The sequence below is a fragment of the Drosophila virilis genome, chromosome 2 (assembly GCF_030788295.1).
Source record: "Drosophila virilis strain 15010-1051.87 chromosome 2, Dvir_AGI_RSII-ME, whole genome shotgun sequence".
NCBI classification, from domain to species: domain Eukaryota; kingdom Metazoa; phylum Arthropoda; class Insecta; order Diptera; family Drosophilidae; genus Drosophila; species Drosophila virilis.
Genome location: NC_091544.1, coordinates 22,647,600 through 22,671,834, shown reverse-complemented (window position 1 = coordinate 22,671,834; position 24,235 = coordinate 22,647,600). Strand labels below are relative to the sequence as shown.

The window sequence follows — 24,235 nt, the reverse complement described above, 5'->3', positions numbered from 1 at the left end:
GTATATGGTATACTTGATAAGTATATGTGTAGGATGTTATGTTCGAAATTATGATTGTTTATTTTTCTCAAAAACGTTACCAATAAAACGAAAGATATACTATGGTTTATGAAGCTCATTAAGCGGTATCTATATGGCGATCTTTTCGACATTTTTACAGAGTAGCCGCTGACTGCCTTGAAAGGTTTTTATCTTTTACCAACAATAATTATAAATAACTTGGATGAGAGTGAAATAAGTAGAGGAGTATATAAATTTATGCAACAAATTCTTCACTCTCGATACAAATAGTAAAATTCATCAATTGAATCGATCAAATGAGAGCTACACCTAAAGAGATCACCTTCTCTTCTATTGCCATTACTTTTGCTTCAATGCCTTGCCATGTACGCTCTCGCTCTAACTGTACAGTTAGATTGTACAATCAATTGAGCAAATTTCGACAACCTTAAAGTAAGATCTTTCCCAGCACTGGCGTCGATATTTTTTGTAGCTGGTTTCTTTGCTCTTTCTTCAGTCTCTTCCAAGCAGTCGACTGCATCAGTTCACGACGATTGCAGCAGCGAGGATAGCATTGTGTTTAGTATAAATCGATCGATCGATGCCAGGCAAAAGGCTATATACCGCCTGATTATGGAACTTCACAGTGTTGCGATTGGGGATGGATTGCCAGTAAGTGATTGAGCAATGATTTTGCATCGGGGTTTCCTTTTCCGCTATTCATATATAAATCAGTAGATTTATATATACAATCTTCAGCTCAAAGAAGTTTACATAAGTGGTGAATTTTCAAAGGGAACTTGCGTGCCAATTGCCCTTAATTGCCATTTTTTGTTGTGATTCTTATCGGTTAAATGCATTTTTTTTTTTGGTTTTTAACTTGATCTCATTCATTGTGAAGCCAATAATATAGGGATCTGTATCATAATTATTTAGCAGAATATGTTTGCCTGAGGGGCGATTTGCTGTCGCATCGTTTACTAATTGCAATTTGTCACATTTTCCAGCTAGCAATTTATGCTAGTGATTTATTAACTCAACTCAAGTCCAGTATTTTGGCCTGTAATTTATTGGTTTATTAATATATAATAAGATCGAACAAGCTGGGACCCGTCCATTTATTCAATAGTTACTAGTCTGAAACTCACGCTCAATTAATCAGAATTCCAACACGAGTGCTAACATTCTGTCTATCTATTATTTCGAAAGACGGAGGGGAGTGGGTATTGGGAGTTACCCATAAAAAACCCACGATCTAGCTAATCATATTGCCATAAAATAATGCTAATTAATTCAATCGCGGTTGTTTATGTAAGTTTTATAAATAAAACAAAAATGCAATTCCCCTGCATGATGCTCCCTGATATGCCTTTCAACAAGCCGAAATTAGCATAAGTCAATAGAAATTTAATTAAATATGCTATAATTATAAGTTCAATTTCCTAGTTGCATAAATTAGCTGTTATAACTTAAGTTAAGTTTTGTTTGTTTTAGGCCGATGCAGCCAAGCTAAATGATGCCAACAGGGCGCCAACGCCCACAGCCAATCCTCCGGCGCCGCACGCTGAGAGATCCAAGCCAAAACTGCTTTATGCCATTAACGAAAATCCTGGTAAATTGTGGCCCATATTCAAGCAAATTGGCGACTTATTATTATTATGTTTTATGAACAGTTTTGTAATTTCGAATCGATCTGTTTCAGAGTGGTATCTGAGCATATTTCTTGCCTTTCAACATTATCTTACGATGATCGGAGCGATTGTGTCAATACCATTTATACTAACACCGGCACTGTGCATGTCCGATGAGGATCCCAATCGTGGCATTATTATATCTACAATGATATTTGTTACCGGCATTGTTACCTACTTTCAAGCGACATGGGGCGTGCGTTTGCCCATAGTTCAGGGTGGAACTATATCTTTTCTGGTGCCCACTCTGGCCATACTTGCGTTGCCTCAATGGAAATGCCCGCCCCAAGACAAGCTTGATGCCATGAATGAGGCGGAACGCGAAGAGTTGTGGCAGATACGGATGCGCGAGCTGTCCGGAGCGATCGCAGTTTCGGCGCTGGTACAGGTCATATTGGGTTATACGGGACTTGTTGGCAAGATCTTAAAGTATGTGACGCCGCTCACCATTGTGCCAACAGTTTCCTTGGTCGGCCTGACACTATTCGAACACGCTGCGGAAACGGCCTCGAAACACTGGGGCATTGCGGTGGGGTGAGTGTCAGCAGGTAAACTAAACTAGTTTCCATTTCTTAGTGCACATGTTTTTACAGGACTACCGGAATGCTGACACTTTTTTCGCAAATCATGTGCGATGTTACGATTCCAGTGCTTGCCTATCGAAAGGGTCACGGCTTGGAGGTGCGTCAGTTCCAGCTCTTCCGTCTGTTCCCCGTGCTGTTGACCATCATTATTATGTGGGGCCTTTGCGGCATTCTAACGGCCACAGACGTGTTTCCGCCTTCGCATCCATCACGCACAGATGTGCGGATTAATGTGTTAACCAGTGCCAAGTGGTTCTATGTGCCGTATCCGGGCCAGTTCGGATGGCCCTCAGTGACGTTGTCTGGAGTGCTGGGTATGCTCGCAGGCGTGCTGGCCTGCACTGTGGAATCTTTGAGCTATTATCCTACAGTTTCGCAAATGGCAGGCGCCCAGTCGCCCCCCTTACATGCCATTAATCGCGGCATCGGTACCGAAGGCCTGGGCACGGTTCTGGCTGGCCTCTGGGGCGCTGGCAATGGCACAAATACTTTCGGCGAGAATGTGGGTGCTATAGGTGTGACAAAGGTGAGCAGCAGAGCTTGTGACGTGTGCGTACTGACTAATCTTTTCATATTTTTCTAGATAGGTTCTCGACGTGTTATTCAATGGGCCGCTTTTATAATGGTACTACAGGGCGTCATTGGAAAGTTTGGCGCCATATTCATTCTAATCCCTGATTCGGTGGTCGGAGGAATATTCTGTGTCATGTTTGGCATGATCATAGCGTTTGGCCTCTCTACACTGCAGTACGTCGACTTGCGTTCTGCAAGAAATTTATATATTCTTGGTCTGTCGATATTTTTCCCCATGGTGCTGTGCCCCTGGATGCAACAACATCCGGGTGCCATTAATACGGGCAATGAAACCGTCGACTCCACGTTATCTGTGCTGTTGGGCACGACTATTTTGGTGGGTGGCTTGCTGGGCTGCCTGCTGGATAACATTATTCCCGGTAAGTTGTGGTCAATTGACATCTAAACTGGGAGATTACTAACTTAATTTCTCACAGGCACACCCGCCGAGCGTGGACTTATCGAGTGGGCCAACGAGATGCCGCTGGGCGACGACAACATCAATGATGGCAGCGCCACGGATTATGATTTTCCGTATGGCATGGATGCCATACGCAGCTGGAAATGGACCTACTATGTCCCATTTATGCCCACCTACAAGTTAAAGAAACAGAACTGAAGTGATTTTTTTGTCGTTGAACGTTGAACCCGTAGATTAAAAAAGATTTAATACTTGATGATTGTATTTATGCGTGGTGTTTATTGATCTTTAAAAATGTTTGCACTCTCATGCTTTATTACATTTTGTTACTTGAAATTTTCTACCCACTAGATTTTAAATTCGCATTTTGTTTTCGCTACACCCGAATCTTTAACTCTCGTTATTTCTATACGTATCTTCTATTATTTTGCAATAACATCAATAGTTCTAGTTAACGAAAGAAAGCTTCCATATTATCGCCAAATCGAAATATCTCAAATAATCATTCAGTTCTGTGTTGCAAAAAATAGTAGTTAAAATTATTGGTAAAATTTTAACGCATTTTTCAGCGCGAGGCTCTTAAAAATAGCATATAAAATATTTTTGAAATATCTGTTAAAAAACTAACATTTTTCCACATTCCCTCCTGTACCTTCCCCTGCTTATAAATTAAATCAACTTTATGTCTAGGGCTAAATCTAAAAACGCCGAAGGAACCAAGGCACAATCATTTGAAAATCGTATATGGCATTAATGATCGGTCGAACCTAAGACCGAGACCATTTTAACTCTTGAACTACACGGTTACGTTCTTAAGTTCTTGTTTTTGTTTTGATTTCTGAAACGCCACTATGTTTATTTGATTAGTTAATGGGACAACTAAGCGCAGAGCTCAAGCGCAATCTGCACTAAATCTAAACTTTGGCTATATAAAAAATATCAAAAATGATTTATGTCTAATTTGGTGCACTCAATGTGTGCTCCGCTTTCGAATTTGTCATATCTAAGCTGTCCCAATCTTTGGCAGCATTAAACGCTTGGCTTTCTAGAACCTATGCTGATTATGATGGGTCTGTGCGGATTGCATCAACTTTTTGATGCCACTGCTGGCGCGCGAGGATGAGGCCGAGGCTGACGAGGAGGCAGTTGTGTTGGCCGAAACATGAGCAGCCTTTTTTCGTTTTGAGTAGTAGCAGAAAATGCAGAAGCCATTCTGCGGTGTGGAACATCAAATATTTGTGGGACTCCGCGTAGCTGACGAGGTACGGTAGCGCGATCCGGAGCTTTAAAGTATAAAAATGGAAACTTTATTGCCGCTGACATATGACAATGCCCAAACCTGCAGTACTCACCGTGAAATGCTAGAGGTATAGTCACGAACTGGGGTGCGAGTCTCTCGTCGGTGGTAGCTGCCACCCGCGCTGCTGCTGCTGGTGCCTGTCGTTGGCTGTTCCAACAACGACATGGTGCGATGGTCATAGGGTCGAATGGAGCGTCGTCCCAGTGTAGCATAGCCATCCAAATGGCTGCTAGCGCCAGCGCTGCTTCCCGTGCCGGAGGGCAGAGTGCCGTTTAGAGTGTATGAAGAGCGACGTTTCGGATTGTATGTGTTGTAATAGCCGTTGACGCCGCCTACGGCGCCATTGCTGGGACTGGAGCTGGAGGAACTTTTGTAACGCATGGGCACCGAGCTATAGTCGTGCGGCTCATAGCGTCTGCTTAGGAACGATGGCGATGTGTTGCGAATGTCGTTAAGACTCTTTCGAGGCTTGCTAGTTGCTCCACCAGACGCAGAGGTGGCATAGTCCAGCGGTGAGCGATATACGGGCGGCTTCAGCTCAGTGCCGACGGGACTCAACTTTAATGGTCTGAAAAACTGTTGAGTAATGTCCGGGGAATGAGCGCGTGTCTCCACTTCAGGTGCATGCAACTTTTGGCTGGAGCGCGCCTTCACCGCTGCCTGCTGTTCCCGGTAATAGTCCCGCACCGCTGAGGGGCCAACAATACTGCTGGTGCGCCTGGGCTTTTGCTCGTTGAAGCGGCTGTAGAAGCTGCGTCGCTTAATGCGATCAATTACACTCTCATTGGGATCGGAGCTCTCCGAGCAGCGTGTAGGCGAGGACAGCTGAGAGGCGCGGGAAAGGCGTGACACCGTCGGAGAGGGCGTTGCATGCAGCATGTAGTTGTCCTCGGAGCAAACAGACCAATTATCAAAGTACAATTCAGGCTCTTCGGTGGGAGACATAAACGTGGAAGTCGAGGCACAGTCATCCTGGTAACTTCTCGAATCCGAAGAGTAATTGGCAATGTTCTCGAACGAAGGCGTCAGCAGGTTATTGCGATTGATCTCGTGCGCCGACGAGGTGCGATAGCCCGAAGTTTGTGAGCTGCAGTTATTGTTGGTATTGACAGAGTTGTTGTTGGTAGTATTATCCACCGATTGCTGACTCGAGCTGTTGTTGGAGGAGGCGCTCTTCATGGCGCCCGGGTACGGCGGCAAATTCGAGTACAGCCCGTTGCCATTGAGCAGCGCCGGGTTCGTCTTAGCGCCACGGTAGCTGCCACTCGTGTTGGTTGTGGTTGTCGCCGCGCCACTTGTGGCTCCTGAGGCGTTTCCGCTAGTCGCATTGCTCAGATCCAGCATCAGACCCTTGCGTTTCTCTTTGTTGCTTTGCATGTTGCAGCTAGACATCGTCGGGGTTGTCAATGTCGTCGTCGTTGTTGTTGTTGTTGGTGTCGTCGTCGTCTCAATGCTGTCGCCCTTTGCGCTTTGATTTTGTACGCAGTCTGGGCAGATCGTGTCACAGTTGCAGTTCACTTCAGCGGCCACGGCTTTAGTTTTGGCCACATTTTGATAAATGGGCGAGGTTGGAAGTAATGTGTCCTGCTCCTCGCGCACTTGTCTCTCAATGTTACTTGTAGAACGAGTGCTACGCACGCGTCGCTGTTCGCTGTTCTCCCGGTCAAAGCGTCGCAGAAGGCCACCTAACATTTTGTTAACTGCGCCGCTCTGCTTTCCACTGCTGCTGCTGCTGTCGGCGTGCAGCTCCTCAACGCTGGCGGATCGCTTGGGACTGATACTGGTAGCGGGCTGTGTGCGTGGGACGGACCGTTCCCGCAACGAGCGTAGCATGGTGTCAAAGCGCGATCGCTTGTCGACACGCTTGTCCTCTGAAGCAGCATCCTGTGGCTTGTCCGCATCCATGGTCTTCTTCTTTTGCAGCAGCGTTGATGTCGACTTCTCCAGTGAGCCGTGCTCCTCTGGTGAGCCTTGTTTCTGTGTGCAAGCCAGCGCTGTGCTGGGCGTGCTCACTTTCTTCTCTTTGCTCATTGCTGAGTCACGGAGCTTCTCGAATTTTTGACCTATGGCATAGAACAGGCCCTTGCTGATTTTTTTTTCAGGCGATTTATCCTTCGATTTGATCACCGGACTCGACTCCTTGGAGCTGTCGGCTGGTGTAGTTGTTGATGTGGTTGTGGGCGTGGATGGAGTCACTGGTGTAGGCGGCACTAGCTTGGATTTCTTGGAAGCTTTGATTATTTTCTTAGTGGTCGTTGGACGCGACTCTGCAGATGAGGAGCCAGTGTCCTTTTCAGTCAGTGAGCTTGTTACACCTGTGGGTGTGACTGATAATGATTTTTCTTCCGACGTGGTCTTGGAATTTGATGCGCTCGTCGCCTTTAGCGAAGTCTCGGCTATGCTGGGTATGGCGGCGCCGCTGTGAGTTACCTTTCTGAAATCCTTGGGCATGGTCAACCTTGTGGCTGGATAGCTCTTGGGACGCATCAGTCGGCTCTCTCTTTGTGCTGGTTCAGTAGTTGCCTCTGTTGACGACGGGGTTGGTTTACTAGGCAGTTTGCTTGGCAGCGCTGACGGTGCCGACTCGGGCAAAGGCAACTCTGGGTTACCTTTGAGACTTAGACCCAGATCCTTCATGGGATATGATTTGGGTCGCTTCAGTTTAGTCTCCTTTGGTGCGGGCAACTGATTGGTTTGTGTTGCTTCTGATTCAGCTGTTTTATTTACCACCTTTTTAACTTTTCGGACAAGCGGAGTCGTTGTTGTGGAGATGGCGTCTGGGTCATTGTTTAGCTCAGCTTGCTTTTCCTTCGACTTAGCTTTTTTCAATTTCTTTATGGTGGACGTTTCTTCAGATTTGTCACCCCGTGGCGTCTCAGCAGCTGCTTGCTCCGTCGATAAACGCTGCTCGTGCTCGTTCTGCGTGCGCACCGAAGACAGCAGCTGCAACTCCTGCAGTATTTTGTTAGCCAGCTCGTGTTTATCGAGTTCTGTTTCAAGTTCACGTGAACGTGATTGGCTTCGTCTCTTCACAGGCTGCTGTGCAGCGTTCAGAGGTCCTTCCACTGCATCAGAAAACTGCTCCATGCTCTTGTTGCGGGCATGTCGCTTTGCTGTTTGTACTGGCTCCACTTCAGATTCCACATTGGGCAAGCTGTGCTTGCGATGGTGCAGCTCCGTTGTTTCTAAGCGATCACTGGATCTTTCCCGTATCTCCCGTAGGGCACTTTGAGAGTCACGCTCGCGTGGTTCATCAAAGAAGTCGGGCCGCAGAAAGCGTGAGATTCGACGCTGCGAGGAGCGTCTACGCAAGGAGCTACTGCCGTCGGCCACGGCCACACTGGCACCTTGTGGCGGCGGCGATAGGTAGCCGCTTGGTGGACGCCCCACCGCAGCACTATAACGCTTTTCCGGCACCTCCTTCGTAAGCGCCGCTCCATTGGTAGACTTACTCAAATATGGAGAATAGTATTTATACTTGTCATTAATGTCGCTAGTGTAGCTGCTGCTACATAACGAGGATTTGCCATAGTCATCTCGGCATACGCTGCTGCTGCGGCTTTTGTTAGCCAATGCGGCTGCGGAAGTTTCTTGTGCTGGCCCCTGGCTCGGGGCTCGACTCAAACTGCGTCGATAGATGGCTGTGCTGGCTGCTGTCGTTTTGGGCGCATCCGTTTGCGGTTTGGGTGAGCAATCCTCCTCTGGCTGCTCCGGCAGATATCCACGACCGCTGCTCTGACTGCGTTTGTACAACTTAATGGCCGGAGTGGTGGTTGCAGCGCCGCTCTGCACGCTTAGCGTGCGAGATAATTTGCGGGCCTGCGTTGGCGGCAGCTTGGCCAGCAGCTGCTCCTGAAAGCATTTTGGTAGGCCTGGGGTAATGCTAGATAGCGTTTCCAGATCCTTTTTGCTGAGTCGCAAGCGCGACAGATCCAAATCGGCCAGATCCAGCGGCTCTTCGTCAGTGCCAACTGTTGCAGTCGCATATATAGTGTTCTGGGCGTCTCCATTCTCCACATTGGCTGACGGTGATCGAGGTTTGTTGGCACCGCTTCTGAAGTGATGACCTGTGAATGGTAGATGTAAAGGTGTCGCTTAAGTCTCGAGCAGCCTGAACCATAGGCTCCCGCCACGGAGTGAGCTAAATGCTGTTGGGCCAATATGCAAGCTTACCCACCTCGCTGCAGTGCACACAATTCAAGCATCTTACATAACTGAGTACCTGTACTCCATGTCGGTGTCCAGAAGTACCTGTAAACATTTTGTATGTTTGCAACCAAAAGAACTTTGCACACTGGATCGATCTAGAGTAACATAGCGGGGTTAGCTCGTTAAAGCAATTATATAAAAAAAAAAAATAGATTATAATAGTAACATACAACAATATCAAATTCGTTCCAATCAATAACAATGATTAACTCACGTGCAGGAGGACATAAAAAATAACAATTTGTTGGGTTTTTTCGTTTTGTTTTTATGTATTTTGCAATATATCAAGTTAAATGATGTTTATTATTTCATTTGCAAATCGGCATATAAAATAGTTTTAGTCTTTAAATGTAGTTATGTAAGAGTATGTATGAATGCATATAAAAATATTGCTTAGTTGTAATGCTGAATGCTTGAAGCAGCCTTTGCGCTGGACAAATAACCTGTTCGAGTTCAGTAAATGACTTGAAAAATGATGTCAATTGATGATTATTGTTTGTAGTTTTAGGTTTAACTGTGAATATCTTAAATCAAACTCAAATTGAGCATTTACATAAATAACTAAAACTTTTTAATATTAATTTAAATCACAATTAGTGTCAAGTGCTAGTACTTATAACAATCATCTTTGCTACGAGCACTCTTCTCTTTCTCTCTTCATTCTCACATTCTCACTTTCTCATTGACAATCGCCAAATTTGGAATAATTTTTAATTTGCTTTTAGTTTAACAAAACAAACAAAATATAAAGTTAATGTGCTTTTAGCTTAAATAAGCGTTTAGGTAATAGCATTTGCTACGTTTATTGCAGTATCCCCTTGGGCGCATACTGAACGTTAAATGTGTGGCTTATTAAATGCGTTCGACAAAATTGTTAAAGGTGAATATTTAAACAATCAACCAAACAAACATCTATGTGAAATTCAATACTGAAATACAAAAGGTAAATAATTTTGCCAGTTGCTGCCACGCAAAATACCAGCATCAACATTTGCATTTGTATCAGCATTTGCTTGTTTGCATTGTTCGCCTTATGGCTTCTTGAGGTTTCTTGTGGTTGTGATTGTGGCTGTTGTGGTAGTGCTGATGGTTTTTGCTGTCTTGGGTGGCATTTGTTTACTCTGTTCCCGGCTGATGGTTAACTGCGGAGCTGTGGCGATGGCGACGGCGACTTTTCGTGATTTTCTTGTGGCCGTTGCCACCATTTCGGGTTGCAGTTGCGAGTTGCTTTTGGTATTGGTATTTGTATTGGTATTGGCATTGGTGATGGTGGTATTTAACGGACTGTTGTTAATGGTTATAACATGCTTTGTGGGCGTGGTAGAAGTTAAGGATAAACCAACTGTAAACGAAATAAGCATGAAATGTTGTAAACGGCCAACAAATTGCAAATAATCAAATAATCATTAAACCAACAAAATATGTTATATTAATAATATATGCCAAGTTAGCGGCGCCTACAAAGGTATGACAATGAAAGTTGCAGTGCGTTAAGGCTTTCAAGAAAAAATAAAAATAAAATAAAAGTAAATAAATAAATAAAACAACAACAAATATAGAGCAGCTGAAAGTTTGTGTTGTTTGCTGATGATAAGAAAATATGTTTGCTCTTCTTCTGAATAATGACAACAATTAGTAGCTGAACATTTTTGTACATTATCGTATTCAAAGTTTTGGACATTTTTTTTTTTAGTTTAAGTTGTTCTTAACTTTGCTAAAATTATTCAAACAGCGTATCCTGTTTATTATTGGATAAGAATCATAGTTTTTTGTTTACATTATATCAATTGCTTTAAATAAATTCGTATTAAATACATTTTTTCTTGTTGATTAAAAATAGCCCAGAACTCAGAAACTTGTTTTTGGTTTTGTTTTGAATTTCGATTTTAAGTTTTGTTTGGTGTTTCTACCAAGTTAGTTATTGTTGTTGTTGCGGTTTTGGGTTTTTATTTTGGGTTTGGTTGTGCTTGTGATTGTGGCTGATCAGCTTAAACACAGCATTAAACAGCGTGAACAAAATTAACTACATCGATAAGCTTCAAATGCATGTGTGGGCTAGTGTATATATATATATATATATATGTGTGTGTGTGTGTGTGTGTGTGTGTGTGTGTGCGTGTGCTTAGTGGTGTTATAAATTAATTTCTTGTACAACACAAATTTGGTTTAATTATTATTAAACTAAAAACATAAACAAGAACTTTGGAACTCAAACAACTTGCTTGGTTAGCGCATTTTCCTTTTGTTTTTTTTTGGTTGTTGTTTATGGTAAAAAAAAAATTATAATTTTTTATAAATATATGTAAAACTAAAACAAATTTAAGGTAGCGGGGCCATTTGCAAACTGTACAACAATAATTATAGTATTATGTATGTATATGTAGATATTTATTTAACAAAATTCTTTTGGTTGTCAAACGATTTTTCTTGTAATTGCAAATAAAAGAGCCATGGTTTATTTTTTCTTCATCTGTATTTGATTTGGATTCGTTTGTTTCTATATAATCAAAACAAAAGTGGATCGCTTTATTGTCATCAAAATTGTTTTCACTGTAAAATGTAATAAGATTATTTATGTGTTAAATTTGTAGCCGTTTAGCCGCTCGGGCTTCTTGGCTTGTTGTTAAGATTAATTACATATCCTTTCTTGTTTGTTGTCAACAATTTAATATTATTATTATATTTTCTTCAATTTTTTTTCCTTGAACAATTTTTAATAACATACGAGTAAATGTAAATGAATTGAAATTTCGTGTATTTGCCAAATTCTGTTGTTCCTAATTCAATTTGTGTGTACAATTTTTGTAGCTGTAAAACATATAAATATATATATACATATATGTGTATGTATATATGTACATACTTATATTTTGTTGAGCATTTTGTTTAATTGGCCAAGCTAAAAATTCTATATAAATAACTATATAATTGCGCAGATATTCAAAACTTTGAATACGATTTCATATCTCATTCGACCTTTGACATTTTTTCTATCATCATTGCAATATTGCATAACATTTTAATACTTAATTAAATAATAAGAAAATCTGGTTAAGCAAATAATGAAAATAATATCAAATAAAACAAAAATAAATAGATAAATAAATAAACAAAAAACTGTGCAAACATTACGCAGAAAACATTTAACTGAGTCGGCTGGATTCGTTGGGCTACGAGAGCCTAGACATGACTCTTTCAAGAGGTATATAGCAATATATGTATGTATATATGTAGATACATATTATGTTTGTATGTTTGTAAATTGTAAAGCGGCAGCAGCATTAAAGGTTAATAACAAAAGTTATTGTGCTCTAGGACAGGTAGCAATAGATCAATAAATAAGATATATAGATAGATAAAAATATAGATATACTGGATAGATAAACATAGATAGAGAAATAGGTAGATAGATAGATAGAGTACTACTTTTGATAGTTTCGCATCTCATTTAGATGGATATGCTATTAAAGAGATGTGCGCACACAGAATATTGAAAAAAATAAATAAATAAAAATAATTCATAATCGAACAGAAAAGGATTTGTCAAAGTATTAATTGGCATTTTCATTTGATAATTACAGTAAACACTTAATTAATTGCTTATGTTTGTTGTTTTTTTGTTTTTTTTTTGTTGGTTTTTAGGGGTTGTATTCAGGCTGCACAAACTTGTATATACTAAATAAGTAGATATATGTAGTAGTAGTAGTAGTAGTAGTAGTAGTAGTAGGTATTCACTTGATTTGTTTTGTTTGCTTTGTTTGTGTTTTTTTTTTTCATTTTTTTTTTTTGTTGATTTGTTTCTGTTTTTTTGTTTTTGTTTATGTTTTGTTTTTAGAATACATCAACAACTACTAGAAATGTGTATACAAGTATATATCGAAATTGAAATTTCTTATTTACGTAGCATACTTTTGGATCTGATATTTTTATGATTTACGTTGTGTTCGCATCGAGAATTGCAGTTGCTTCGCTTCGGTTCGCTTGGTATCTGTTGCCTGTTGTCTGCCTACTGATCTAAATATTTACTCTTTATTCTGTGATATTCACCTCTTGGCAGCGTGGCGCCCGTGCGTGAGAACATCGACTCCATTTCGCTACCCAAGTCCCGGGACATGCTGTGACGCCAGGGTGCACCGAGACCGCTGCTGTTGCCGGCGCTGTTGAGGCGGCTGTCAAAGAGAGAGAAGAGACCCAGCCAAGATTATTATAGGCACATACCTATACACAAGCATGTGTTTGCGTGCATAACACATTTGAATGCATTTGTGATTGTGAGGAATGTCGGACAACGTTTAGCTAAAGGACTTGCACATTGAATAGGCCAACTTACAGGCAGCATTTGGAACCAGGCCAATCAATCAACCAATTGCGTATGCGGCTCGTAATGCTTAAGACCTTTAGCAAACGTTGTCTGCACCTAAGAAACATAGGCGGATATAGCTGGGTGTATGTAGTACTTTAATATTTAGTTATACTTGTCGATAGATGATAGTTGACAATAGTTGAAGTATTATTATCTGTGCCCCTTTAGCTCCCACTTTGTATACTTACACTTGCTTTTTTTCTACCGTTTGGGTATAGCTATAACTGACTTGTGACCTATGCTCGCTTTTGTTTGTTGTTAGTTGAATGTTTATCAAATCAAATGATTGGAGTTGTTATTTAAGGTTTTAATATTTCGAGAGCAGCATGTAAAAGATTTATAACAAAATCATTGTAATTGTTAACGTTCATAAGCATTATAAAACTTGTTATACATAACTGGGTATGTTGTGTATTGAAATGATTGGATTCTCTCTTTAGGCCTTATCGTCAATCACTCACCTGCCGAAGGGACTGCCCTGACCCCAGAAGGACCTATGGCCTTGTGCCTGCCGCGAGATATCCGTTAGCAGGCGACTAGAATGACTGGGAAATCCGGCTGTAAGGTCACTGTTGACGTTCATGCGATTCGTAACAGCACGCACCTGAAAATGGAATATGATCAGTGGGTGCAACATGTATATATAACGTTATATTTTCAACGGGCATAATATATCAACTTACACGTTGCAGCAAAGTCGAGAATAAGTTCTCCGCGGTTAGTATCTCGAAACCATCGTCGTCATCCTCCTCGCCAGAGCTTTGAGAATCGTTGTCCTGGCTAATTTTCTTGACTGGCCTCGAGCTCCTACGTTATTGAAAATAAAGTAAAATGCAACATTCTGATAAATACTCATGAACTGAAAGGCATAATCTGTTTTTGCAAACCTAAGTCTGTGCGGGGTAAAAAGCGACTCATCATCGCCGCCATCACGAGTAATAGAAGTTGTGCGCATCTTCTGGAATGGCGAACTCTCATCGAACCCGCTCTCACTGAGGAGTGAGCTGTAAACAAAGTTTAAGACACTTAAACAAAATTGGACAAGTTTGCTGCCTACTGAACCTTACCCAATCCGATGCGATGGACGCAGTCGGCTGAATGTTGAGCGACTGGAGGCGGTTGTGTGAACTGACTCGGAAGGCTCAATGCTGCGCTCACGTGGCGTGATTAAGCCTCTACCCTCCACGGAAATCGGTATAATTACTTCGCGTGGACTCTTCTTAATAGGCTGCGAGATGCCCGAACCGCCAGTAACAGTTGATTGCGACATGGTCGTTGCTGTTTCCGTCTCGGATTCAGCAGTGGATTGACGTGACAGCGAACCAGAACTGCAAGGAGTTACAATTATTATCGAATGTGGATTTCTCGCAGTTCCACTCACCGATTTGTGGTGTTGGAGTTGGTGCGTCCATAAGCTTGCTGTGTTGGTGGCCGCTGTATGGTTATGATGTGCTCTTTGGGCTCTAAGCTTGTGGCTCGCGCCTGCAGTGAGGTCTTGATGGGACTGTATGGTATGGGACCCTCGCGAGGTGGCGCACTGCGCAAATCAGCCACTGGATGCTGCATTTCGGTGCTGAAGCGCATCGCCGGCTGCGGCTGCTCAGGAATACGCGGCTTGATTTCCAGCTGCACCTCTGATTTGGCATTAATTTTGCGACGTGGCAACGTCGCTGATTTGAGCGTAATGGATGCGGTAGACGTTTTCACTGCGCTGCCTAATGAGGCATCGCCGCCCGGTGAAGCTGTGTATATGGGATTTTAAAGTTTATTAAACATTTAGTTAATCGGTTTCATAGTGCGCCTGGCCTGTTGGGAAACGAACAATTAAGCAAGAAGCATAGATATGGCAACTTGTGGGTTGGTTGCTGGCTTGGAAGTATTCAAGGACCAAACAATCGATTGTTAAGCGTGTAATTGCTTGTGATTGTGTGTGTGTTTGTGTGTGTGCGTGTGTGTGTGTGTGTGTGGGTGTTCGCGCGCTTATTTGTAGATGGTTAAGTTGCAGCGGCAGTGACTAGCGGCAGCTAAGGCGGCTACAGATACGAATATGTACTAACAACAAAGAGCAACAAGAACAACAACGACAACGACAACGACAACAACAACAACAACAACAACAACAAAGACAGCAACAACAGCAAAGAAGAGCGAAACAATTCTACGAGCAGCAAAGATAATTAGCTTTAGTTTCAGATCGGGTTTGTTGTGAGTTCCATTTATGGGTTAACAGAAAGCAGAGCAACGACACCGACAACGGCAACAAGAAAGGCCAATTCGGTGACAGTGATTGAGAGAAACAGAGACTACAAAGGAACACACACAAAACGCTAGATGCTATGGCGCTGGTTAAGCTATTTCCTTTTATCTAAATATCTGATTCATATGTTGGTGAGTTTGAGGTATCAATAGGTAACCAGCCTCAAGGCAGCTGCTAGGTAACGCAACGGGAACGGAACGGATTTGGTTGACGGCAGGGCAGAGCAGGGCAGGGCAGGGCAGGCAGGCGGGCAAGCAGATAGGTGGGTAGGTGTGCAGTTGGGCGTCGCGTGGCACTGTGGAGCCACTGCCAAGACTTACATTTCAGCCACATAGCCGCAGGCAAGGCAGATGTATTAAGAGTGTCTTGAGCTTGATTATGAAATGGTCTCGTACGCGAGCTGACATTGTAATTGATAATTGGCATCGTATTGTTGTTGCTGTTGCTGCTGGCATGGACGTGGGCATGGCTGGGGGCATACAGCGGCGAGGGCGGTGGCGTAAATAAGGCACTGCTGGCAAATCGCTGATGCTGCTGTGCCTCCTGGCACTTCTGCTGGTACTGCTGCTGCAGTTGCCTGAATGGACTGCTTGTGGGCAACGGCTGGAATATGCTTGCCGTGCTATACGCCGTTTGTGGCTGCCAAATGACCGCCCGTGGTGGCGTCGATATCGCCCCTCCAGGAACGCCGCCCGAAAAGAGTCGCTGTTGTATCATATGCTTAGCAGCTGCTAAAGCAATTGGTGGCGCACTGGTTGGACTGCTGCTAACATTGCCAGTGAAATTGTTGCTGCTCTCAGTGCGCAACGGTAACATTGCACCGCCCCCAATTCCGCCGGCGCCAGCGCCACTGCCGAAGCCATTGCCGATGCCAAATAATGGTGTTGGCCTGCGTATCACTAAAATTAAGATGATGATTCAATGAATATGATGAGAATGTATGTGGATGTATGTGCTTGTGCTATGCGAGTGAATGCTAAAGAGCAAGAGAGAGCAGAAAGACAGACTGAGAGAGGGAGAGAGAGAGAGAGAGAGAGAGAGTGGACAGGTGAATCTGAGACAATGATCAGTACAGAAATGAGTTTGGCATGTGCTCTGTTTACTTTGGGACTATGATCTGTTGGCATGACCAAGCGAGTTGCATTTGGAATCGGTTCAATTTGTAATTGTGAGTGTATCAGATTATATTCCAAAAGCCAAATATAATCCATGCAGCACTCCGCTGGCAAACGGTTTTACATACACATCGACAGTGGGGAGATAGTTATGTAAATATTTGGAAATACAAGACGCATCAACTGAAAGCTATGCACAAGTCTCGATCAGTAAGCAGATAAGAACGGTTTAATCATTTAAAAGTTTTCCATTCACTGTCATAGAGGAGACATTTTATCATTTATTTTGTAAGTGAAATGCTATGAAATCCATTCAAAAAATCTGTCTTAAATTCTTTGAGACCTTTCCTGAATTGGTGACATTTATGTGAATGATTTGCTTTTAAGAAAATTCAAAGTAAGCAATCGAAATTTATATATGTTAGTCATTTTTTTTTTAGCAATTATATCTGTTATTTGTCTTTTGTTATTCAAAATCATTTCATTTATCCGTTTTACTTTCTATTTCCAAGAAGTTGCAGTTAATAAGGGTTTAAAGAAAATAAAAAACAAATAAAAATTGTCAACAACAGAAATAAATATATATCAATTGTAAATGTTTAGAATTTAAGGACATCGGTCTTTTAATCTGGAGAAAAAATATTGCAATTGTATGTAGCTGTTATTGCTGTAGATACCTTATCAAATCTGTCAAGAACCTCATGCGTAGAATTAGATGAAATTGTGATTCAGAATGCAGATATCTTGAGGATCTTAGCCTAATATAAGGATACACATTCAAAGTGGTTCCCCAAAGCGATAGAAAACGTAAAATTGGGATAAATTTCGAATTTAAATTCTGAATAAGATTATCGCTAATCAATTTGCTGAGTGTGCGTTCTAAGAATTCGCTTAACTGCTTAGCCGCTAGACTTGTGCTTGACGCAATTGCTTGGTAATGTATAAAGAAGTGCTGGTAGTCAACTCGAAAGCGCTGCGGGCTTAGCTTAGTTTATCATTATCAGATATTATCATATATGGACATGCATTGGCATTGGCCACTTACCCGGCTGTATGGCGTTTCCGATTATGGCGCGTGCATTCTTCAACTTACGCTCGCGCTCCTCCGCTGTTATTTCGCTAACGCCAATTGTCTCTGTTTGGGCGCAGAGCTGGTCCAGTTCCTTGTTGGACTCGTTCTGAGCCTGTTGCAGCAGCGCAATCGAGTTCTCCATAGAGCGACGCGCCTCTTCAAGCGAAATGGAGGTCACGGAGTTCTTGGAATCGCTGGCCTCTAGGTTTCCAGACACTACTGGCGAAGGTGGTGGAGTGACCAAGGCTTCCTGTGCCTCAGCCTCTTGAGCCGCAGCAGCTGCGGCGGCCACCTGCTCCAGAGCGCGACGCTCACCTGGTGTGGGTCCGGCCACAGGAGTCGGGTTTATGGCCTTGCGCTCGAACTCCTTCTTAAAACTGCCTACGCTAACGCCGGGTATGCTGAGCTTTTTAGGCTTCTCTGGCGCTGTCGATATTGGAGGCGGCGGTTGAAACTTCTCTGCTGTTTCTAGGATGCGTGACTTGCGACGATCCGCATTGAACTTGTTGAGTGTGGACTCATCCTGCAGGCTACACTTACGGACGAAGGGTGCTAGGGGGGGCGGCTGCGATGCAGAATTGCTGCTGGTCGTGGCTTTTCCTGTGGCACTCTCATTGATCGCATTCACCAAATCGGCGGTCTTGTGTTTGTTCACAAATTTTTTTATCACTTTGGTGGCGTCCTTCTCCTCGGGTGTTTCTACCACCGCATCTAGTTTGGGACGTGTTGACTGTCGCGGTAACGCATTGGCGAGTGGTGCAACAGGTTCGCTAATAAGTTGCTCGCATAGATTGCCAACTTGCTGCATATCCTGTGGCGAGTAGCTGGGCGCCGTCGTGGACGTTGACTGCTCGTCAGCAGGGGTAAAGCTCTCAGTCTCCATAGCCTGGGGCGCCGTTATTGGTGTTGGTGTAAGTGGTGCAGTTGGTGTTGGTGGCGCAAGTGATTGTGCTGTGGCTTCGCTGACCACAAATGAACTGTTGGCCGGCTTCTCCTTCTTTTTGGCTGTGGTGCCGGCAGCGTTCTCGGTGGAAACCGTGGGCTGCAGCTTGCGCTTGGCTTGCACGGGGCTCTGGGCGGGTGTTATGGTGCGTGTGGGTGAAGGCATCAGTGCAGCTTCACCACCAGCTAGGAAAGCGTAATTATCACGCCCAGAAGAAAGAAAGAGACAAAGGGAGAGAGAGAGAGAGAGAGAGAAAGGGAGGCGTGGTTTAATGAGTGTGGTTAAATGAATTTGGTTTCAAGTTGTTTAGTGCACTTGAGTGTGGTCCATTTGATCGTTAGGTGGGTAACGGAGTTGGAACAGGGAACCCGCATGAGCAGCAGTTAGTTAGTTGGTGGACAGGGCACATTGTTGTGTATGCCAAGTTAGTTCACAGCACTTTACAATATACAAATATATACAAAATTGTGCACGGAGGAGCTCTAGGGTCTTATGGTCATTACAAGCATGATGAATTTAGCATTCGATATTCGATTCAACTCACCAGCAACCATGTCAAGAATGCGGCGCTCTGCCTCTGTGTTGGGCCCACCAATATCACGTATAGAGCCCACCGAATGCGAGCGTTGAACGCGCTCATTGGCCGCAGCCTTAGCGGCTGCTGCTGCGGCAGCTGCGCCCTCTGCTGATGGTACCACGAGCTGATCTGCGGTAATGGCAGCAGGTGTCAGTGACAGGAGTACATCGAGGCGTACCGGCGTTTGATTAGCCAAATCCTCAGCCAAATCAAGGCAGGAGACATTGTCGTTCTCGTTCACCCACCAATGCGAGCAAATTTGCTCGATGGTGGCTCGCTTCTGTGGAGACACCGTTAACATTTCCCGAATGAGTGTCGAAGCACGCGACGGCTTGCGTGGCTCATAGTAGTCGCCCTGGCTGATCTGTTTGACAAGTCTTTTGAAATTGGAACCATCAAAGGGCATGGAACCATAGACTAGAGTATAGAGCAGCACGCCCAAGGACCAGCAGTCCACCTCGGGTCCCTGGTAGGGTGTGCCTTCTACAATCTCCGGCGAGGCATACAATGGTGATCCGCAGAAAGTTCCGAGCAGGCGCTGATCGTCGAACACATTAGACAGGCCAAAGTCGGCAATCTGTAAGAGAAGAATTTACAAATACTCCAAAGGATTAAATGTGGACTAGCTACTCATTAGCTAACTAAATGAAACATTTAATCCATATAAATAACACGATATTTATATGGTATATATCTCAAATTAGGTATAGGGTATATTTAAAATAGGTTTCAATGTCTAATTATGAATTGTAAGATTTTAGTATCCGAATGTTACCTTGGCATTGCCCTGTTCATCGAGCAGTATATTTTCCAGCTTCAGATCGCGATGGCATATCTTGTGTTTGTGACAATAGTAGACGGCCGTAGCCACCTGACGAAAGATGCGACGTGCTTCCTCCTCGCTAAGCACCTTGCGTTCGGACAGGTAGTCGTATAGCTCACCGCCAGCGGCAAACTCCATGACCAGCACCATTTTCTCGCGATTCTCAAATACTGTAAGTGAGTTACTCTTATTAATATAAATATAATGTTGTATAGTGTTCCACGTGGAAGAATTGATTACCTTCATATATGTGTATAATGTTGGGATGCTGCACTGAGCTCATGATTTGCACCTCTCGCCGAATGCGCACGAGATCTGCCTCAGCCTCGATTTTACATTTCTTTATCGTTTTGATGGCCACCTCCTGGCCCGTTTCCTTATTAATACCAAGCTGCACTTTGCCATATGTGCCTTGACCCAACTTTTTAATAATATCAAATCTGCAAGAATCATGAAACTGTAGTATTTAAATTGGCATGGGAAAAATTAATTACCTTTGCCGCAGCTTCTTGCGATGATTGTTCATTTTGACATCCCCCGTGTTGGATATGCCACTCAAAATATTGTCTATTTGGTCCTGTGGTATGCCCGACCTATGTCCCATGCTATTCGCAGAAGCATCCAGACCTGCAGCTGCACCTGCAGCCGCTTCCGCCGGCGCCCCATTTGTCGACGAGTCGGGTTTGCTTATCACCATGGCTATGGCTGTGGCTGTGGCTGTGGCTGTGGTTGTGGCTGTGCCTGTTGTCGAGTCAAATTACTGCAAATGAAACAGAAAAAGGGCAGGTCTGTTAGTATATGGTTCACTTGTACCAAAAGCAAATATGTAGTTTGCCATGAGCAAAAACAGAGCACACATGTCGCCGCACTCATCCATCAAACGTTCAATCAAACGGACAATCAATTAATTATCCACGATGCGCCAACGAGATGAAACCAGCGCCAGCATGACAGGGCCTTCACAAATCCATACTCGACCTAGTTTTTGATAACGCTAAGGCAAGGCAACAAATTAGTTGCAAGACGAGCAGATTTGCCAAAGCTTAAATTTGCATTCCGAGTACAAAGGATTAGTACCATGAGATTAGTTACAATCTTTTGTTTACAAGTATACATTATGTAAGATACTTGTGATGAAGTTTAAATTAAAATTAAAACCCAAGATAAGAAACATTAGGTGTCCATTAAATGTATATCTTTTATAATATTTAGTATATTTTAAAACCAAATTATTGTTTTTAAAAATTAAAATTGTAATTTTTAAGAAAGAACCAAATTAAATATCATCAGCTGGGATAACATAAATTCAGCCAAGTATAAGCACGGCTATTTATACAGATTTAGCTTCATGACCAGACTAACGTCTAACACCCCAAATATATTAGTATGCCAGTTTGTCTGACTCTATGCCCTGTCATGCTTAAAGCTGCATCAGGCGAGGCATGGCAGGGGTGGATGGGAGTGGCGCACAACGGTCAAGTGAACGACTCGCACTGGACGCTAATATCGATGTCACCCTGATGTACCCGCCTTGTGTTTGTTTCGTTACAGATTTTAGAACACTAATCCGTCAGCCTTGCGCAGGAGCGAAGCTATAAGATACAAGTACAATGTACTACATGCACAAACATGAATACTTATGCAAGTAAGTTTGAGAATCTAAGCACTTGTCTGTGACAGTTATGACTTAGAAGCGGAGCAATGCCCCACAGAAGGGATCGACATGCACGTTGCTTGGCAATGCTCCAATTATAAATGTGCACTTGATGGCCGCTAAACTAGAGTGTAACCAAAACAAACGAACACATATACAAACAGAGCAGAACAAGAAAGAACATCTTCGATGAATAAACACCCTCCAACAAATTGTTTTTCTTAAATTATTATATATATGATTTAACATGGATTTGTCGCCAAGTGATATTACTAATATATCTTAAAAGAAAACCATTTTCCACACAAAAATCATTTTTCGACTAAACATATAAGTTAAAATAAAATTATATATAATTTTACTTATATAATTAACTAAATAATTGACATTAACTTGAGAACTTAGGGACGATCTGATATTGGTACCAATCAAGAAACTTTATGGAATCGGACATATCTCTTACTGTCTATTGCAGACATCAGTACGAAACCAAGCAGACCAACAGTTAAGAGTAACCCAAGAAACACGAGCTATACACACAAGTAGCACGCCAGGCAGCAGTAAAGACATCCGCTGCAAGCCATGTGCAGTGCCTGGCACGAGTCACACTCTCACTCACAGACAGCCAGACATATATACACACACACACACACACGTCACACCGTATAATACTGGGTTTATCTTTGAGATACTGGCACATGCATTACAAATGCGTTGGGGGCGCGTGCTCAACAGGAATAAATAAATTAATCTCGGCACGCAATTGTATTAGCGCTCATCTATCTTGCGGCTTCTGGGGTTCTTTGAGCGGTTGTGCGGTGCAACGAACAGTTTTTAAAGTGCGCTGAACTCTGCTCGTTCATTTTCACTTCAGGCAATTCAATTTGTGTATCTGCAAGATACAATAACAATTGGCGGCGTCCAGTGTTCTTGTTTTTTGGCACACAGAACTCAGCACATGTCATTGGGCAGATAGCGCAACAACTAACTACGTGCCAAGCAATGAGCGCACCGGCCAGAGGAGCCAAAGTTGGACAGACAGCCATCAGAGATAAACACGAGCAACGCATTTTCCTCTCACCTCCCCCTGCTTCATCTCATCTTATCCCAACCCATGCTGTGCCATGCCATGGCATACCAAGGCAAAGTTGCTAAAATATCTGCGCTCGCTTTTCCGTCAGTTTGGAATTTCTTGCATCGTTGTCGTTTACGTCAAGGGAAAATATTTTCCTTTTTTTTTTTTTTTTTTTTTTGTTTACCAATGCTGGTACCCTCAGAGCAGGAGGAACGACAGCCAGAGCCACAACAACAATGACAATACGAATTATAACAGGCGGCCATATAAATATGCAAATGAAATGTTATATCTGGGTCAAGTTGAGCGCCACATTTGCTGCTATAAGAGTTCCACATCCCTGTCGTACATTCCCTGTTGTAGAATCCTCAAACATTCAAATTGGCATTGCCCTTAACAGAGATATATCGTTCTTGCACTGATGACCACATTAATCCAAGCGAAAATCGTTCCATTTAATCGCATAAATTTTTCAATGACCATAAACTGTCGATAAAAAATTTGTGGTTGATGTTGTTGGTCTGCAAAAATAAATCGATTCCTTAATATAATTAAATGGAATCTCTGACAAATTATTTGTATTTGCGGTGCTTTTGCATGGACACACAAATTAACGTATCAATATTTAAGGACGATTCCATTAAAAGAATTTTTATCCACTGTTAAACCAATTAATTTGCTGTTGTTATTCAGCCATATTTGACTGATTGACTGAAGTGTAACCAACTTTCAGAGTCCTTTAGAAATTAACAAGTAATGAATTTAAGAAAACAGCAAAATAATAATAATGAAATACTTATATGCCAAGCCCTAATCAATTAATCAAGACGGAAGACACGAAGAGAAGGCAGACATATCATAATTTCGATTTTATGTTATCTTTTTAAGAAGTTCGAACATTATTTTTTCGCTCGTACAATTGTTTCTTAGCAAATACCTTACAATCGGTGTATTTGAATATTCAATATTATTAAATGGGTGGGTGAGAAGCCAACGATTGTATTCATGCGTGAGGAATATTTCATTGGCCTAACAAAAACGCAGATGGGCAATGTCGCGGCAGTTTAATATTGAAAACTCATGAATGCACCTTGAAATATGAATTAAGACAAACTTAGTACTTTCATATATGCAGGGAACATTGCATAACAATAAGCAAAGTATTCTGACTAGCGGCTATTCACCCGATGGTTTTACAATATTGTAAAAAATATTAAAAGCTTGATCATTAAAATTTTGCACAATAGCAGAAGAAAATGCGCTAGGCAACTCACAAATGTTTACCAAGTATTCACAAACAAACAAATAACAAATAACAAATGCAATTTTTCCTGGTACAGAAAACTTTTTTTTGAGCTATGTACCTAAAGTTTGAAAAATTGGTTGAACTTTTGATAGTATCTCACAACTGAAAACACTCGTTTGTTCAAATCTTTGCACTATATACACACATATTTCGGAATCATACGATTTAATATATATGCACGCATGTACACACACAAATTTTATTGGGTAGTCGATTAATAAATGAAATGTCTCTTGCGACAATTAAACCAAACAACCGGCAATTTTATGCGT

General features: G+C 42.5%; 2 protein-coding genes across 9 annotated transcripts in view; one reads left to right on the top strand and one right to left on the bottom strand.

Moving 5' to 3' along the window:
• Nucleotides 1–512: 512 nt before the first annotated feature.
• LOC6631196 (solute carrier family 23 member 1) lies at nucleotides 513–3,533 on the top strand. Its single transcript, XM_002053003.4, has 6 exons — nucleotides 513–672; nucleotides 1,495–1,612; nucleotides 1,703–2,225; nucleotides 2,285–2,801; nucleotides 2,859–3,228; nucleotides 3,286–3,533. Exons 1-6 carry the CDS (start codon nucleotides 634–636, stop codon nucleotides 3,465–3,467), a joined length of 1,749 nt encoding a protein of 582 aa, XP_002053039.1. The 5' UTR covers nucleotides 513–633; the 3' UTR covers nucleotides 3,468–3,533.
• Nuak (Nuak family kinase 1) overlaps nucleotides 3,529–24,235 on the bottom strand; it is a 44,003-nt gene continuing 23,296 nt past the window's right edge. For 2 of the 8 annotated variants that reach the window (XM_015171775.3, XM_015171774.3), the window contains exons 2-16: nucleotides 20,423–20,688; nucleotides 20,169–20,368; nucleotides 19,881–20,098; nucleotides 19,073–19,682; nucleotides 17,559–18,713; nucleotides 15,719–16,297; nucleotides 14,523–14,883; nucleotides 14,209–14,469; nucleotides 14,029–14,145; nucleotides 13,825–13,948; nucleotides 13,603–13,745; nucleotides 13,330–13,386; nucleotides 12,826–12,947; nucleotides 4,622–8,636; nucleotides 3,529–4,552 (exon numbers count right to left, since the gene is read on the bottom strand). In XM_015171775.3, coding sequence (XP_015027261.2) covers nucleotides 4,498–4,552; nucleotides 4,622–8,636; nucleotides 12,826–12,947; nucleotides 13,330–13,386; nucleotides 13,603–13,745; nucleotides 13,825–13,948; nucleotides 14,029–14,145; nucleotides 14,209–14,469; nucleotides 14,523–14,883; nucleotides 15,719–16,297; nucleotides 17,559–18,713; nucleotides 19,073–19,682; nucleotides 19,881–20,098; nucleotides 20,169–20,368; nucleotides 20,423–20,625 — 8,220 coding nt within the window. In that variant the 5' untranslated portion in view covers nucleotides 20,626–20,688 and the 3' untranslated portion in view covers nucleotides 3,529–4,497. Of the gene's footprint in view, nucleotides 4,553–4,621; nucleotides 8,637–9,032; nucleotides 10,121–12,825; nucleotides 12,948–13,329; nucleotides 13,387–13,602; nucleotides 13,746–13,824; nucleotides 13,949–14,028; nucleotides 14,146–14,208; nucleotides 14,470–14,522; nucleotides 14,884–15,718; nucleotides 16,298–17,558; nucleotides 18,714–19,072; nucleotides 19,683–19,880; nucleotides 20,099–20,168; nucleotides 20,369–20,422; nucleotides 20,689–24,235 lie in introns of those variants that run through there. The other 6 variants (XM_070207024.1, XM_070207023.1, XM_070207026.1 and 3 more) reach the window with 6 other exon arrangements.